Source organism: Sus scrofa, chromosome 7 (assembly GCF_000003025.6).
Source record: "Sus scrofa isolate TJ Tabasco breed Duroc chromosome 7, Sscrofa11.1, whole genome shotgun sequence".
Taxonomy (NCBI): Eukaryota; Metazoa; Chordata; class Mammalia; order Artiodactyla; family Suidae; genus Sus; species Sus scrofa.
In genome coordinates, this window is record NC_010449.5 from 19878974 (window position 1) to 19897841 (window position 18868).

At 42.1% G+C, this 18868-nt stretch overlaps 1 protein-coding gene across 1 annotated transcript in view; it reads right to left on the bottom strand.

Annotated features, from left to right (window-relative positions):
• Positions 394-18868, bottom strand: part of CMAH (cytidine monophosphate-N-acetylneuraminic acid hydroxylase) — a gene marked incomplete at its 5' end in the record, with an annotated part of 38395 nt that continues 19920 nt past the window's right edge. The window contains 8 exon segments of the mRNA NM_001113015.1: positions 394-469; positions 2950-3065; positions 8095-8211; positions 10494-10668; positions 14705-14845; positions 15303-15438; positions 17875-18012; positions 18751-18832. Coding sequence (NP_001106486.1) covers positions 394-469; positions 2950-3065; positions 8095-8211; positions 10494-10668; positions 14705-14845; positions 15303-15438; positions 17875-18012; positions 18751-18832 — 981 coding nt within the window.

Genomic DNA, 18868 nt, shown 5'->3' on the forward strand with positions numbered 1-18868 from the left:
GTTCCCAGCCTAGGGGTCGAATTGGAGTTACAGCTGCCGGCCTACACCATAGCCACAGCAGCACCAGATCTGAGCCACGTCTGTGGCCTACACTGCAGCTCACGGCATCACTGGATCCTAGCTGACTGAGTGAGGCCAGATATTGAACCTGTGTCCTCAATGGATACTAGTAGGGTTCGTTACCACTGAGCCATGATGGGAACTCCCTTATTGACTTATTTTTAAACACGGACATTCTTGTAATGTTAGCTTCTTTCATTCCCCCAAAAGTCAGGTTTTCTGATAGGCATAGTGCCTGCTTAATTCTGATGCCAAACACAGTGTGATGGGCTGGAGAATAAGAGTGTCTCCCAGACCTGCAGGATGCTTTACCTGGGACAGCTCAGGTCCTCTCTACCCAGAGCACATTAGGAAGGACTTCCAGTCAGGTGGTGTGAGGGGGAGTTTTATTTGAAAATGATTCCAAAACCTGTAAGAGATAAAGTAGAAAAACATGTTTTGGAAACTTCCATGCCTGCTGTATTTGCCAAAATCTGTTCAGTACCTGGTACTCAGCTTTCCCTGAAAGATAGCGTTTCTGTTCTGTTTCAGATGTTCATTTAACTTAGCATTTTTGATACAGAATGCAGTCCTTAAACATGACAATTGTGTCTTCCTTCTATTTTTCTGTGACATGCCTTGCTTTAAGGAATTCTTGTATGTAAAAATATAGAATCTGTACACAAAAACATTAGGACCTAGTATTGGTGAGAGGGCAAGTAAATGGGTTATATGTTATTTCTCAGAAGGCGAGTTGGCTTCCTGAAGATCAGTCTGGCAGAGTATAGATTATTCTAAGAAATCATTATGAATTTATCCTAAGAAATTTATCCTAAGAAATCATTATGAAAGTGTGCAAGACACACCTACATATTTCTTTGCCAAAACATCATTTCAAATAATGAAAAGTTAGAAACTTACAGGGTAGATCAAAGACTGTTCAGTAATCATGCAGGTGTACAGACGTATGTATAGTATTATCCCATTTTCATTTTTTGAAAAAGTGCTTGTGGTATATGTGCTTGTAAACAGAAAAAGAAAGATGAACTAGACACCAAAGTACAAATTGCTCTCTGGATGGTGGGATCATTTGTGGTTTAACTGTTTTTTGAATTTAAAAGTTTTTTTTTTTCCAAATTTTCTGCGGTAGATCTGTGTTATTTTTATGATCAGAAAAATATTTAGTAAACTAAATCTCATTTTAAAAGCAACAAAGATATATTGGGCTATGACTGCTTCCCAAGATTCATCACAGGATCCTTTCACATTTATGAACTTTGCTATCAAAACAGTATATAGAAAAATAGTCTTCAGAATCAATAGCCCAGAAGTTTCCAAGATGTAATTTTTTTTAAAAGAAAAGTTATCTTTGAATCTTTCTCACTCAAATTTGCTCCATTTCCTTTTTTCCAGAACAGAAGTCAGCTACGAACTCTGTTGAAAATGAACAAAATGTTTTCATTTTGCTTTACAAATGAAATGGTTTCCAAATGGAATGTTTTACAGACATTAAAATAGTTGAGGTTGGAGTTCCCATCATGACTCAGTGGTTAATGAACATGACTAGGATCCATGAGGATGTGTGTTCAATCCCTGGCCTCGTTCAGTGGTTAAGGATCCGGTGTTGCCATGAGCTGTGCTTGTAGGTCACAGACACGGCTTGGATCTGACGTTGCTATGGCTATGACGTAGGCTGGTGGCTACAGCTCTGATTAGACTCCTAGCTTGGGAACGTCCATATGCTGCAGGTGTGGCCCTAGAAAGACAAAAAGACAAAAAAAAAAACCCAAAAACTGAGGTTGACCTGTGTGTCCCAACACTAGAAATACCAAAGTTATTAATGAATAAAAAATGCAAATTACAGATGTACCAGGATTACATTAAAAAAAAAACAAAACAAAACCCAGGAATGATAACCTCCCCTCCTCAACTATAAGGGACGTTTTATTGAGAAAAAATACATTTCTTGAAATGCTGATATGCTCAAAAATAGGCCTGGGGTGATACAACTATGCTGTTACCAAGTGTTACCCTGGAGAGTGGGTGGAGAAAGGCAGGAAACAGGGTTTTGTGGGAGGTGTGGGGTTATTTCCTTTTTATTTTATATAATTCTACATTCTTTAAATATTTTTAAAGCAATTTCAAGATATTCAAAAAGAAATCTATAAAGAAGAAATGTCAAGACAGGCCTGTGCGTGCAAGCTCATGGCAGAAGCGGGGTAGGAGGCTTGCCTGCTTCAGACTAAATTCCTGACCTTTTCAGAGGGTCAGTGGTCATGAAAGAATGCATTCTCCCCTCTTGCTGATTATTTTGCAAATACAAAAATGGCAAATGGGGCTTTCCAGCATTTCAGCACAAATATTCCAACTAAAGCCCTAAGGACCTATACGGTTTTGCTATGAGAAACTTACATGGTTTTTGAAGCTCAACCAGGGAGAAACTTGGAGGATCATCCCCTTAACCAACTAGTTCACCAAATTCATGCTCAGAGTTGGGCAACATGGGAGATGAATGTCTTCCAGGATCACAACTTTGCCATATCACCCCGTCCTCATTCTTGTCATAGTGATTCTTAGTAATTTTGCAGTGTCTTCAGATAAATTCTGAGGAGTGGAGCTGCTGGATCCAAACACACCCTCTCCCTTTCATAATGTCCTTCCCTTCCCTGTACTCTAAACTGCTTGTATACAGGATTGAAGCACATGGGCATGAATGTCCAAATGGTGACTCTTTGAAAGTTATCTTCCTAACCAGATTTGCCTTTCAAGGTTAACAAAGAAAAAGCTCTAACGGTGGAATCTCCATGGCCATCAACACTGCAGGGCACAGTCAGTCACTGACTCTGCTTATATAGCCCTGCCTCCTCTGCAGCAGCCTAGGGCACACACGACAGGCATTTTCGGACTTACAGATGATGGTATATATCAGGATCCCGCTGAAGCCGGGTTTGGAATCCTATGTACAAGTCATCCCAGAGCAGACCATTCTTTACCACGTGTCTGATGACATCAACCCGGCTCCGAATCTGAAACAGAGGAGGAATCACAAGTTAGGCGCAACCCAGCCAGTAGAGAGTGTCAGTATGGACCCCTCGTGTCCCGGAGAGAAGCAGCTGCCTGTAAGGGCAGGGATGGAGGATCAGGAGAAAAGCCTACTGAAGCAGATCTCACAGGCCGAGGGGGAGAGGGGCCCCTGAGTGCAGCAGAAATTGAGGGATGGAAACAGGAAGTGGATCAGGAGCTGGGGGTGCAGAGTGGCGGAGAGTACAGACAGAGTTGGATGGCTGGGTGTGAACCCCCAATATAGCTGTGTGACCTTGGCAACCATTCTGTGCCTCAAGTTCCTCATCTATACAGTGGAGGTAATAGAACATTCCTCCTGGGGCTGTTGTGAGGATTACCTGAGCCAGTGTATTTAAAATACTGAAAACAAGGCCTGCCACAGAGCAAGATTACCTTAATTCGGTGGTCAAGGCCCTTACCTTCAAAGAATCCCAACTCCTGACACAGGATCTGTTGAATAGTCAGAGGTGCACAGGGTTAGGAGACAAGCAGAGATGGTTTTGAGTTTCAGCCCAGCACTTACTAATCATGTGACCTTAACCTTGCTAAGCCTCGGTCTCCTCTGTGACTGTTGTGAGAAAAAAAAAAAGAGATAATTCATAAAAAAAAAAAAAAAAAAAGAGCATGAAGTAGCATGAAGGGAAGTCACTCTAAGATTGGACTGGCTTCAACATTTTATCGGTACCCATGTTCATGTTTACCAGGAGCTTTTCAGTATCTGGCATCATATTTTTTTTTTTCCTGAGAAGTATTGTGCTAATGCCAGTAGAGGAAACTTTATCATAAATGACAGGCTATTAAATGACATAGAATGATCAGGAGTTTGGCATTAGGGATTTACTTCTTTTTCATTCACCATTCCTATAAAACAATTACATCCACTGTGATCTGAGATCGCAACACAGGTCAAAGGCACTCTCATTTTGCCAGTAGAGATTTAGAAACACTGCACAGTTTGTCAGGTCGAGGACTGCCCAGCTCAGGGGCAGTATCAAGATCTATTTCCTCACAGTGGAGGGAAGATGGCCTTTCTTGACCTTTCAATATAGAGGAGAGCACGTGGAAGAACTAGGGGATGTTTTGAGCAACATTTAGGGTGTAAACTGGGAAGGGCTTGGAGACTCATTAGGTTTAGGGATGGAGAAGGAAAGATTGAAGATTAAGCCCTTGTTTCTAGCTTGGCTCACTGCTGGGGGTAGGGGAAAGGCATGGATGTTGCCAATAATCAAGATGGAAAAGGAGAAAGAACAGTTGTAAGAGGATTTTGAACACGCTGAAAGTGAGATACCAAAGGACTTAGACATCCAGGGAATGATATCTCTGGGGGGATTAGCTCTACATCTAAAGCTGGACAGTGTTGGAGAGAGGTGGGCAAAGGCCGGGCAGGACCTATGGATTTTTGGAGTCTTTAGCAGAGAAGTGGTGCCAGCAGATGCGTTCACCCAGCCACAGATTTAAGAAGAAGAGTGGGTTGAGCACGGAACCCCGGGAAAAGAAGAGATTTAGGTGGTGGCTGGAGAAAGAGATATCTTGGAAGGATGCAGAGGAAGAAGAGTCAGGAAGTAAAGGAGATGAGGACTTGTCTCTGGGCTGAGAAAGGACTTCTAGTTCAAAATGATGGACCGCTCTCGTGCATAACCCATGCACATCTTCCAGACTCAACTGAAGTGTTGACAAAACAACTGTACTGGGCTGAACTGCCTCGGAGAAGAAGAAATGAAGTGAGTCACTGACGGCAGTAGATTTGGACTAACTAATGTGAATCTGGAAAGCTGGCAGGTAAGAGGTGTCTGAGGAACAGGCAGAGGCTGTAGAATCCCAGAGAGTCTGTGGGGGGACATTCAGATGCAGGAGGAGGAGAGGTAGGTATCCTGGACGACAGCAGGGACACACAGCACAAAACGATGCCATGAAACCGTGGACCCCTTCCCTATGCCTCAGCACGGCTCTGGGCCAAATGCATTCAGACAGTGCACTGAAGAAATGGGATCAATTTTGTAGGAAAAGTGTTTGAATGAGACCAGGGAGTGTACTTGTGATGCCCCAGAGCAAGGACCTCCCCGTCTCAGTATTTAGGGGTCCCTCAGCCCAATAGCTGACGCTCAACTACACAGCTTAAACTGATGACCCCTTGTCCAAATACAACCTAGATCTTAGTTCATTGCCTATAGTCCCTTTAAAAAAAAAAGAATTAGCTTTCCACATCTATAAATCTGGGTATTACATATGAAAAATCCAGATTTCTGAGTTTTCTAGAAAATTCAGAGTCAGCTGGAGCTCAGTAAGGGCCACTCCCTTCCCATCTGGCATTTCCTGGCCACATGACACGGTCCCCACCCAGCTCCACCCAATTATGAGATCTTTCTGTGGTCCGTTTATGAGCACTTGAGGATATGACCCCTGCCTTCAAGTAAAGCCTGCTGGATAACCACTCCAAACATATACAGAAAGCCCTACCTCAGCTTGAAAAGGTCTTTGTTGTTGTTGTTGTAGATATAGATTAATCCCTTAATTCTTAAAAGTCACCTACAGTGGAAGAAAGATCAGCCTGGGATAAGCAACACTGCATGCAACTAGAAGCCAAAGGAGCAACGCCTTCGGGTGTCCATGGAAAGTAACAGCCACCCAGCATCATGGGCTCAGCCAAGCTATCGTGCAAGACCAGGCAGGAAAGTACCTCCAGTTTAGCTCACGTGCAAATTTTCTTCCTCAGATTCTTAAGCAGAAGGTTCCACAAAGGAGGAAAGCGAAGAAAGTGAAGCCATGGTGGGGTCTGGAAGTGGGTCAAGGATGTCTCTGGGTGGCAGATTGGCGGCAGACCCAGAGAGGAGCCCACCCAAAGTGGAGCAGGAGGATGGAGAACTCCAGGAGCCATGCGTCTAAGGAAGATGGAGACTTGTGTACTAGAAAATATATTTATGAGTTTGAAAGGCAATTCACGTCCCTCCTCAAAAAGGAATATGAGAAGGCTCCAGGTAGCAAGAAAAGAGCTCTTCCAAGTACCGGCATAACCTCTTTAAACAAACCTCAACAACTAGAAATCTCACAAAATTCCTGGGCAATAAAAGCACTGAGAGTCAAAGTAAGGACCACCATGTACGTGACAGGCATGATGCTTTGCCCCAGGGTGTATCAAGTCTGCAAGAGAGCTGTGGCTTACTTTATCCTACAGATGTATTATCAAAAGCTATGGAAAAGTGACTTACTTTCAATGAAACATTTTATAGGAACTCGTGGTTTTAAAAATTCCAAAGATTATGGTTAACAGATAATTTAGAAGTTTTATAAATTTAAATTTGAAAGTAAAACAGTGGCTAAATACACAGACTCTGGAGATAGACTGCGTGTGGTCAAACCCCTGCACCATGATTTACTTGCTATAAGACCTCGGGAAAGTTATTTAATCTCTTGGTTAAATATGGCATTTTCCTTATCTGTAAATGGGAAGTACAGTAATATCTGTTCATAAGGTGGCTGCTGTATTAAATGACTTAATATTTATGAAGCTGAGCTTGGCAAGAGCAAGTTATCATGTATTTGGTGAACAAACCAAGACATTTATGATTCTTTTTTTTTTTCTTTTTTTTTTAACAGCCGAATCTGTGGCATATTCTGGGCTGTGGAAGTTTCTGGGCTAGGAGATGAATCGGAGCTGCAGTTTGTGGCAACACCAGATCCTTAACCCATCGAGTGAGGCCAGGGATCAAACTCACATTCTCATAGAGAATGTCAGGTCCTTAACCAGTTGAGGCACAACAGGAACTCCTTATCAGATGCATTTTGCTCTAAATGAGTGTTTCACACAGGGTGTTCCTGTGTGTGAAAACCCAGGGATTTTTTTTAACTCAGAAAGCTGGCAGTGGATTATTGGTTTCACTGAACTTTTGGCATAGGCTTTTCTTCAACAGCAAGTGCTAACATACCAATGATTAAAATGTAGTTTAGGAACACATCTATTATAGGAAGCTACATTTAACCTCTACAATTAAGTCGCCACACATTCATGTGACACATGTAATATGCTTAAAGGTGGACTATATATCCTCCTAATTTATTTAGTGATTCATTTATATAGAATTAAAAATTACAATGTATGCTCACATATATCATGTCATTTGACTGTCATAAAAAAAACTGATAAGGTGGCAAGAAGCTCAATAGAATGGAAAAAAACAACCTTTGGACAGGGATTCAAAGCCTCATTATTGGTTATCTGAATCAGTCGGGGTGAGGCACCCTTCTTGGTCTTGACCTTGTGTCCAAAGCCCTAGTTCTTAACATCATGCCTCTCTGCCGTAGGTGAGGGATTTGCTCAAAATTGGAGCTCAACAAAATATGTGTTGGTTTATGTTGACTTAACTCCCTTTCCAGAGCCACACTGGGTTTGTTTGGGGAAGGAGACACCACTGGAGAGAAGGCAAGGAGGGCAGAGATCAGTGCTTGCAGGTCTGAGAACAGCATAGCAGGCCAGCTGTTTGGAAGGAAGCAGGTCAAGAAGCCAGTCTTTGCAAATGACTCAAAAAGAAGCAAGTACGGAGTTAATAGTAATGTTTCAGTATCAGAGTATTGGTTGTAACAAATGTACCCCAGTAAAGTAAGATATTAACAATAATTTGGAGTTCCCATTGTGGCAAAGCGGAAACGAATCCAACTAGGAACCACGAGGATGCAGGTTCAATCCCTGGCCTTGCTCAGTGGGTTAAGAATCCAGCTGTGAGCTTTGGTGTAGGTCACAGACGTGGCCCAGATCCTGCATTGCTGTGGCTATGGCACAGACTGGCAGCTGTAGCTCCAGTTCAACCCCTAGACTGGGAACCTCCATATGCCACAGGTGTGGTCATAAAAAGCAAAAAAAAATTTATATATATATATAAACACTACTGTCTGTAATATCCTTGCAACTTTTCTGTAACTCTAAAGTTGTTCCAAAATAAAAAAGTTTATTTAGGAAGGAAGGAAGAAAGGGGCACTTCCACTGGTATTCCTGCTTACTTCCTCATATGGATGTTCCCGGCTTGGTCTTTCTTTTGGAAAGGATAAATCCAGAAAGTCAACCAAATAGTCATATCCTCCAGGCAAAGGGCTGAAGTCCTCATCTGTCTCAATCATCTGTTCAAATGACAACATGGTAAAGGGAAGAAGCATATCAATCTGGCGGTCAAGGTCCTTAGAAAATTCTAGAATGTGCAAGACCCAAGTGCCCTTAAATGATAGCAATGAAGCAGAATTAATACAAAAACTGTCTCTCCTCTTTGCTCTCTCCCACTGCCCCATCCCTCTACCCATCCCTCTCCCTCCCTCCCTCTCTTCTTTCTTGAACTGAATTCAAATCCTAGCCTTCTACACTAGCAAAACCACTTCATAACACTAACTTAAATAAAATTTATAGAGAAAATTATCATTATCTTAGTAATGAGATATCAAATTGGCTAAAAAATAATAAAATGTGGACTGTTTCTCATCATCACATAGTAGCTAAATATAAAAGAGTATCATTAGGAGTTCCCGTCGTGGCGCAGTGGTTAACGAATCCGACTAGGAACCATGAGGTTGCGGGTTCGGTCCCTGCCCTTGCTCAGTGGGTTAACGATCCGGCATTGCCGTGAGCTGTGGTGTAGGCTGCAGATGCGGCTTGGATCCCGTGTTGCTGTGGCTCTGGCGTGGGCCGGTGGCTAAAGCTCCGATTCGACCCCTGGCCTGGGAACCTCCATATGCTGCAGAAGCGGCCCAAAGAAATAGCAAAAAGACCAAAAAACAAAAAAAATTCTTCCACCTACTATCCTTTTATTTTATGAAAGGAAAGATGTTTTCACACCTCAAAAATAGAAAGGACCTAATCTTGGAATAATGACAATTCGTCCAAAGGAAAGAGAGTTGACATCTTGGTGACCATACTCAGATGTGTGCTCATACTTATTTCGTTACTGACCAGCAAAAACTTTGTCACAGACTGTCACTGACCCCCAGGTTGAATTTTAGGATTCATTGATTTTGAGGATGGCAAGTGTTGCCTGGTACCCAGTACTAATGTTCAGGGGTTGAAATTTAAACTTGGAAATAGTCTTTACCCTGGAGGTAACTGATCTTTGTTCCTAAGGGTATGAATACTGTGCATTTCCCGATGCTTTCCCTAAACTTTGCTCTCCAGGCACACATTCAGGCACTAAATATAAGTAGGATAAAATATAAGTATGGCAGGGATTCCCAGACCATTTTAGGCCTCCTCTTTCTCTTGCATCCCGCTGCCTGTTGCTACTTATTTTGCTTTTGTGGACATCCTCAGTTTCAGTGACCAGCTTATAAGCTGAACCACTTAGCTGGTGAGCTCTGTGTGTCTATGTCAGGGCTAACTTAAGTTCTAGATCTAGGCTTACTTCCCAGTTGGTGCAATTCAGTCCTTACCCAGCTGCAGTCCTTACCTTACCTGCTTCCAGGCTGCTACAGGACACCAGCTCTGCAGTGGAGCCACCTGTCTGTCCCACAATTTATTTATTTTTTATTTTTTTATTTTTTTGCCTCTTAAGGCCACACCTGCAGCATATGGATGTTCCCAGGCTAGGGGTTGAATCGGAGCTTCAGCTGCCAGCCTACGCCACAGCCACAGCAATGCAGGATCTGGGCTGCATCTGCGACCTACATCACAGCTGACAGCAACGCTGGATTCTTAACCCACTGAGCAAGGCCAGGGATCGAACCTACATCCTCATGGATCCTAGCTGGGTTTGTTAACTGCTGAGCCATGAAGGGAACTCCCCGTTTCACAGTTTATTTTACTTATTTATTTATTTATTTATTTATTTTGTCTTTTTGCTATTTCTTTGGGCCGCTCCTGCGGCATATGGAGGTTCCCAGGCTAGGGGTCTAATCGGAGCTGTAGCCGCTGGCCTACGCTAGAGCCACAGCAACGCGGGATCCGAGCCGCGTCTGCAACCTACACCACAGCTCACGGCAACGCCGGATCGTTAACCCACTGAGCAAGGGCAGGGACCGAACCCGCAACCTCATGGTTCCTAGTCGGATTCGTTAACCACTGCGCCACGACGGGAACTCCCCCGTTTCACAGTTTAAATAGCTGTCACTGCCATAACCAACACAACACAATACAACACCCACAAAAACCCAAAACAAACAAGAACCAAGACACGGTGATGGAGGAAAAAGAATCCTCCAAAAGAAAAACAGAGCTGGATCTACATTTCATTCCCTACATTTTCAACATTCCCTACATTTTCAACAAAGGATTGTTTCAGCACATAGTCCAATACGCCCTCCGTCTGACAGTCAGTAAGGCTCAATGAATGCTTATTGAGAAACCAACTGGAATACTAAGAGGTTTTCATATAGCTCTGTAATATAAGAAAACAAAAACAAATAATAACTTCATAGCATACCCTGACCACCAGGTTATAATCCTTAAATCCAGCCCAAGTGAAGTATTCTTTTATCCAGGATGAGTGACGAAATATTTCATCTCCTATAGCAGCATTCAAGATATTCAAATATGGGCCAAAATCCCAGGAATCCTTGTAAATCTTAGTCCCTTCTGGAGGCTCTACGATGCCCTTGCTTAAAGACACAAAGGGGAGAGAACAATGAAAAAAGAAAGCAACAAATAAGGAAGGCAGAAGTTTGCACTTCTACATCAACAGTCAACTGGATGAGCAGCTCTAAGGCTGCTCAGATAGATGATGCCCAGGGGTCCCACAGATGTGCCTCAGGGAACATTGAGGAGTAGGGCCCCACCCCAGCCTAAACCAGGTCAGCTCCTGTTAATTGCTTAGTGTGATAGCTCTCCAAGTCAGAATACATTTAAAGACGAAGTCTGGAGTTCCCGTTGTGGCTCAGAGGGTGAAGAACATGACATAGTGTTCATAAGGAGACGGGTTCCATCCCTGGCCTCATTCAGTGGGTTCAGAATCTGGTGTTACCTCAGCTGCGGTGTATGTCACAGATGCAGCTCAGATCCCACCTTGCTGTGGCTGTGGTGTAGACCAGGCAGCTGCAACTCCCATTCAACCCCTGGCCTGGGAACTTCCATATGCCGCAGGTCTGGCCGCAAAAAAGAAAAAAAAAAAAAAGATAAAGATCCATGTCCGGGGAAAAAAAAGTTGGAATACCACGGATGTGGACCCTTTGGGCTCAAATAACTAAATTATGAAAATGTTGAATATAAGTGGTCTTACTGATTTTGTGGACATCCGCTTATTCCTGCCCTGCCCCCACCTCCATTAGACTACAAGTATGATGAAAGCAGCAACCATGACAGTACACAGAAGGGTCCCATAAATATTTGTTGTACATAGGAATAACTCTAGCCTATCTTTGAGCTACACCTAGAATTTTGTGTCTCTCATATACAGCCCTCTTATTATACTAATAATACCACAGCTGATAGACAGATGGGCTGACAGGAGACCCAGTCAGCAGTATGGACAAGAGTGTGCTCTGACATCCCTAGAGCTGTCCATCCAGTGTGAAGATGGATCACTGCATGCAAGGTGGAATCTTGAGTCCTGGCAATAGAATAGGACGTGATCTGGAGAAAGGAAATATGAGGAGGGAAATAGGCATCTGTGTAGTAAAGATTTGGCAGGTAATGGTAGGTCCCTACATTCCACTTCTCCAAACACTGTTGGCCCAAAGCCGGAGATGCACTGGTTTTGGTGATAAATTATGTGTCAGATCCTAAAATGTCTAACTTCTAAATGAATCTCATATCTGCTTCTCTAAATCCTTGCTCCATCTCAGCCAGCAGCCTCACTTATCTCCTCCTGGAAAAAAGCACAGTCTCCCAGCTGGCCCCCCTGACTCTAGGAGTTCTTCCCCAGGACATGGTTTTTCTAAAACACAATGCAGTAATATTCCTTCTTTGCTTTATCGCTTTCTCAAGCTCTCCTTACTCACAGGCAAGTTCCTTGCCCTCCAGGCAAGGTCTTATAAGGACTTTCTGACCCTGGTCCAACACGGCATCCCTGTCTCATCCTTTTCCTTTACCTTCATTTACTGAAGGGGATGAATGACTTCATAAGGGAAGGACCTCTTCACAGCTGTTTCCCCTGTACTTAGCATGATGCCCAAAGGAGCTCAATAAATCATTTCTGGAAGAATGGCATACATCTATGCACTTATTCAAAGTAATTGTACTCACTAAGAGCATTGTAAATCAACTATATTTCAATAAAAATATTAAAAACTCAAAGTATCTGCACTCACCAAACCTATGACATTATTTTCACCCCCTTTCTCCAGCATATCCCTCTGACTGGAACCTCAATCTCTTAATCACTCTATTGGTAACCTTCTCCTGACCTCTAAGACATAGCTCAAATGCCTAAGATTGGAGGTTGAGCATTCCCTGTCCACATCTCCTGTTCTCTCTAGCCCTCTCCCTACCTCACAAGGCAGAGCTGAGCACTCAGTCTCCCGGAATCTCTTATACTTTGTCTTACTACTGAGAACCTAACATCAACTCTCATTACCCAGAATGCTTTGGTGTGACACAATGATGCATATGCAGATTCCAGGGCTCTGCTTCAGATCTACTGAATCAGAATCTCAGGGGGTGGAGCCCAGGGAGCTGCATTTACCCAGTTTCCTTGGGTTACTCTGACGCTCACTCTAGTTTGCGAATTTCTACCATAGGATGCGTCTGGGGAACTAGAGAGGGATAATGGAGAGAGTTCAGCAAATGCCAGGTGCCAGACTCTTGAATTCCCCACTAAAACGTGAAATAATTAAAATCTTCTCTCACCTTGAACTAGAGAATGAAACTGCCTTTATCCTAGAGGCACTGGAGAGATCCTATGGAATTTTAAACAGGGAAGGGAACGGGAAGAGTTTTGCACTTAAAAATCATTTCTTTGGCAGCAGTGCAGAGTTGGAGCTTTCAAACTTCTTGCCTAAGATCCCAGGAAGAATATATTTTACATCAGGACTCTAGGGGTCCATATGCCAAGAGTATCTGTGAAACCAGAGTTTCCTGAAATAATACTTACCCTTGTTATATGTGCTCAGGCAACATACTCAGGGTTGTTCTATACAATTTTGTTCTACTTCTTTTTATTTTATTTTATTTTTGTCTTTTTTTTTTTTTTTTTTTTTTTTTTTTTTTTAGGGCTGCACTTGCAGCATATGGAGGCTCCCAGGATAGGGGTCTAATTGGAGCTGATGCTGCAGGCCTACGCCAGAGCCACAGCAATGCCGGATCAGAGCCACGTCTGTGACTTACAAAACAGCCCACAGCAATGCCGGATCCTTAACCCACTGAACAAGGCCAGGGATTGAACCCGCAACCTTATGGTTCCTAGTCGGATTTATTTCTGCTGTGCCACGACGGGAACGCCTATTTCCTTTTTCTAAATGCTAGTTGTGATGCCATTGATTTCCTAACCCATCAATGAATCGTGACCAGCAGATTGAAAAAGGCTGGCATGGAGGATGGATCAGAGGACAGCGGGGCTGGGAGCACAGAGGCAAGTCAGGGGCCACTGCCAGAATTCTGGTTAAAAAAAAATTGTGAGAGGCTGAATCAAGGCCACAGCAGAAGAGGCTGGAGGTGAGTGATGGATTTTAAGAGATTTGTGAAGGAGAATTGACCAGATTTGAGCTGTGGGAAGTTAGTAAAAGGGTATAATCAGCTGACTGTGTCCCAGACCCCAGCTTTGCAAAGGTAAGGCCAGGAGAAGGGTGTGCTTTTGGTAACCGTGTGCCCTGATCTCCAACAGAGTCACAGTCCACTTCTAAATAATGGTGAGGAATGATGGTTCCATCCGGCTCAAGACAAGTACTTATAAAAATACAGGTCTGGAACATCCACATTAATGTTTCTGAACTGTACTCCCAGGGCACCGTTAATTGTTCAAATGGACTGTCTGGGGATTGGCGAGGAGGTAATATTTACACTGATAGGAACACTAACTCTCAGGCTTATTGCTTTCTACTTGCTGAAGACAACTTATTTTTGAGCTGTAATAATGGCCCTTCATAAAAAAAACTTTCTCACTCTTTATCCTGAAGTAAGGTTCTGAGACAAGGAAAACATTTGAGTAATTATCTTATTTATTTATTTTTTTTTCAAGGCCACACCCACAGCATATGGAAGTTCCCAGGCTAAGGGTCTAATCAGAGCTGGAGCTGCTGGCCTATGCCACAGCCACAGTAACGTGGGATCTGAGCCGTGTCTGCCACCTACACCACAGCTCACGGCAATGCCAGATCCTTAACCCACTGAGGGGGCCAGGAATCGAACCCGCATCCTCATCGATACTAGTCGGGTTTGTTATTGCTGAGCCACTACGGGAACTCCTAATTATTTTATAGGATAAGAAAATTATTATATAGGACTGTGAAAAAACTCAGTCTCCCCCCCACCCCAGAGTTGAAAGATACTTATTTAATAGTTTATTTTATACAGTAAGACTCCCACTTTAAAGGGTGGTGTGTAGATCTTAATGCATGACAAGCTCAGGATGCTAGTCAAGAAAAACTTAATATTCCTACAAACAGGGACCTGCCAAGAGGCCATAGGTATGCCCTTTATTTTCTCATAAACATGAAAAAATTCAGAAATCATTTTTGTTCCCTGTAAATATTCAAGTCAAACCTGTCTGTTGGGTCCTTTAGCATCCTACCCAGATCAAGAGTGGCTCCAGGTCTTGGGGTCCAGGTTACCACCTCAGAATTCTTCTTGATAAGATTGTTGAGTTCATTTGGGTCATTTTTGATGTTTGTTTCCTTAATATACCTGACAAATAAGAGCATTCCCATGTAAGGCAGTTTATTTTCAGATGACATTCTTATTTGAACAATGACAGAATTATTTTTTATTTCTTTGCATTCCTACTTCCCAATCCTTCTTTTCTTACCCCAGGAAAAATAAAGACTATACTTGAGCTAATGTCCCTGACTAGGGAAGAGCTGTTAGTCAAAGAAGGTTGACTCTATACTTCGTTTTTTAGTATAAGCATATAGTGTTTGGAATTGAAGTTAGATGTACAAGACTATTATACATAATTGGTAATAGCACACTCTTGTATTTAATTTTTTTTATTCATACTCTCTGTTTTCAGGCTGCTTGTTAAAATAAGCTCCAGACCCCTACTAATCATTCTTTCTCATTTCATGTTGTTTCACAGCTAAATCACTCATTCAGCATATATTAACTTATGCGTAAACACGTTATATAAAATATCCAGCCATACTTGTCTGCTGGGTGGGATTCCACGAAATACCCAGCAAAGGGGCAGTAAATTCTGGGTTGTAGGTCCTTCACCAGCCGAGCCTTGTAGTTCAGGAGTTTCTTCCTTTCTGTTTTAATGAATTGGGCTTTCCATTCCTCTGGAATGACAGGGTTTGGATTAGTCTTCTCTGTTCAGAAATCACAGAAAAACAAAAGTTCTAGTAGATTAGAAGTCTTGCAAGAGATAAAAATTGACAGTTGAGTGATGCAGAAGTAGAACAAAGCTCCTTGTCATTAGTGGCTTTATTTTGCAAAGTTGGTTACTAGGAAAATATCCCAAACTAGTCAAAGACATTGAATCCCCTCTTTGTTTACGGCAATTCATTTGGATCCAACTGAAAACACAGGGCAGCATGCATAGTTGTACCCTGGGTGCATGCATATTTTAAGGGCACTGTCGATTAACTCTCTACTAACATGGGCATGGCTTTGTTATTTTGGTGGAATATAAAAGTAAAGTATGTTCATTACACTCTGGAGATGCACAGTGGTCAAGAGCATGGATGTTGGAGTCAGTCAAGATCAAAATGCAGCTCCACCACTTCAATTCTTTAAGTCTGTTTTTCTCCTCTGTTGAATGGAATCATGATGCCTACCTCACGTGTTGTTCATTTGTTCGTTTGCTCATTCTTTCATTTGATCGATATTTATTGAGCACCTACTATGTGCCAGACGTAGTTCTAGGCACTGAGAATACAGTGGCGAGCAAGATAAAGCAGGTCCCTGCTCTCATGGAGCATTCATTCTAGTGAAAGAAGCAAATAATGAATAAGTAAATAAGTTCATTTCAAAGAGTGATGAGCTAGGAAGAAAATAAAACAGAGCCACCAAATAGAGAGTGGCTGGGGTAAGGATGAGGACGGGTGGGATGGAAGGGCATATTAGAAGGGTAGTTAGTGAAGATGACATCTGGAATCATAGACCATAGACACAGACACAGAAGAGAAGTTGCTGACCACGTGGTGGTCAGGGGCAATAGCACTCTAAGCAGTAGAAATAGCACATACAAAGACCCAGGGCATGGAGCTACATGGTGTACTGAGTCTGAGGAACGAAAAACAAGCCAGTATGGACTTATGCTTGTCAAGCAATGGGGGTATGGGCAATAAAGGAAATTGAGAAATTAGGCAGGGCCCAGAGCATGTATGGTACCATGTCAGGTACTCCTTCTACCATTACTGTTATGAAAATTTGATAAACACAAACAAGGATACAGGGGAAAAAATGTTACCTATAAGCTAGGTGTAACCACTATGAACATGTTAGTATATTACAGACCTTTTAAAATGTATGTGCATGTGCACATACTCACACACATACACATACTCACATAAGAACTGAATTATGCTACCACCCTTTAGTAGGTATGTTTTGCCTCCCTAGTCACACTGTTAACCCCATAAGGACAGCACCTTCCCTCATCTCTCACATGGTGATGCATTCTGGGAGGCAATGAAATCAGACTTACAGAAAAAAGGAAGGAACTGGACAGGTTTTCTTCTTATTGCAAGTAGGGCATTTTTGACACATTACTAAACAGAGATTACTTACTAAAAACATTAATTTATTAAGCAGACATATATTGAACACTTACAATGATAGTACTGAGCAAAGGTATGAAAAAAATATACCACTTAACCATCCTCCCCATCCCAGCCCCAGAACCACCCTTAGACACAGAGCAGAAGAGCTTCTGCCTTGGTCCCCACATTTTTTCTAGCTTTGAGATATAACTGACATCTAGTATTACATAACTTTAAGGTGTACAACATGGTGATTTCATGACATGCATGTATGGCTAAATGATGACCACAATAAAGTTAGTTAACACCGCCATCACCTCACATAATTACCATTTCTGTTTGTGTGCACGTGTGTGTGTGTGGTGTGTGTGTGTGGTGTGTGTGTGTGTGTGTGTGTGTGTGTGTGTGTGGTTAGAACATGTAAGATCTACTCTCAGCAACTTCCAAGTATATAGTACAATATGCTATCTATAGTTGCCATGCTGTTTATTATACCCCTAGAATTTATTCATCTTGTAACTGGAAGTTTATACTCTTTGACCACTATTTTCCCTACCACCCCCCCAACCTCTCGTAATCCCACACTTTAGAGGGGCTTCCTTAGCCTCATCCCTCCCCCGTATGAGCTTTCCACGAGGTCAAGGGTATGTATCCCCCTCAGGCTGCCCACACTCTGTTCTGAACCACATACAAAGAGCACTTAAGCCTGGATTACCAATGTCAGACTCTTTCTGATCAGCTCTATGTTCTATGTCAGGAATCCATTTGATCCAAATTATTCTTGATTTTTCCTGAGATTCTCCCTAGTCTCCTTAGTGTTTCATGCTCCATCAGCATATTCTCAGCTGGAAACTTTAGTCTATATTTGTGACTTGCAAGTATGATTTCCCAATAAGATTGCACACCTCTTGTGAGGAAGAACCATGTCCTAATTATCTTTGTATTGATTCACACAGCATTTAGCAAAGTGCCATGCCAACTCCTTGGCATCATTTTGATATAAAGAATTACCAGTAAATTTTCCACCACTGAAAGTCATTGGAAAGCCTGAAGCTCCTCCAGCAAAATCACTCATCATTAATGCAACCTTCATAGGCAGCCTTCCTCCATTGGGTCTGGTGCAATCCACTGTATTGAGTATTTTATGACCTGTGGGAAAACAAAATGGCATCGGACTCAAGGTGAAATCTTGAACACCATAGTTTGAATTCTCAGGCCAACAGTCTTCCATGTAAGTCTATATAATCTGCCTCATTCAATTATCGAAGAATTGCTCACATCCAAGGAAAAGAGAGAGTAAGATTTGAAAATTTATACTCTTGAGTGACACATTTTGAACTTTCAAGGAAATAAATTCATTCTGTCTGATTCAGTGGGTTCTGAATGAGGACACTTAGCCTGATTCCACTCCAGGATCATAAACAGACTACTTTCCTTAGCAAACTATATTCAAAGGTTAAGCTCAAAGGATGCAGAGGAAAGTAATCAGATCAACACAACTCTCTCAACCTTTTGGAAATTCTTTTCGATGATTATTGGGGTAAAGTGTATGATTCCATAACATAATAATATTCAAGATGAAAGTAAAACATTTATTCAATAATGTCAGTTTTAAGGAAATTACAATAGGTGAAATATAGGATATTTTTATCTGTTGCCTTCAAAAAAAACCTTTGCACCTGTCACGGCATAGAGTACATTACTAATTGATTCTCTGTAAGATTATATGAATGACAGTCCATTTTCCTAAGACAGAGATAGAATATACTGTACTCTATGGAAAATGAAGAGGGAAGAAACAGATGAACATAGGATGATGTTTTGGATAACTATTATTATCCTTTCTACCAAGAGCAATTTTCATTGCTGATGAGGGTAAGAAAATACCTTTGTATTCCACAATAATGCAAGTGTCCATCTCAGGATGAACGCCATCCATCAAGATCATGAATCGAAGATTTTTGTCTACCTGGAATTCAACAATAAAACCAACAACGGTTTACAT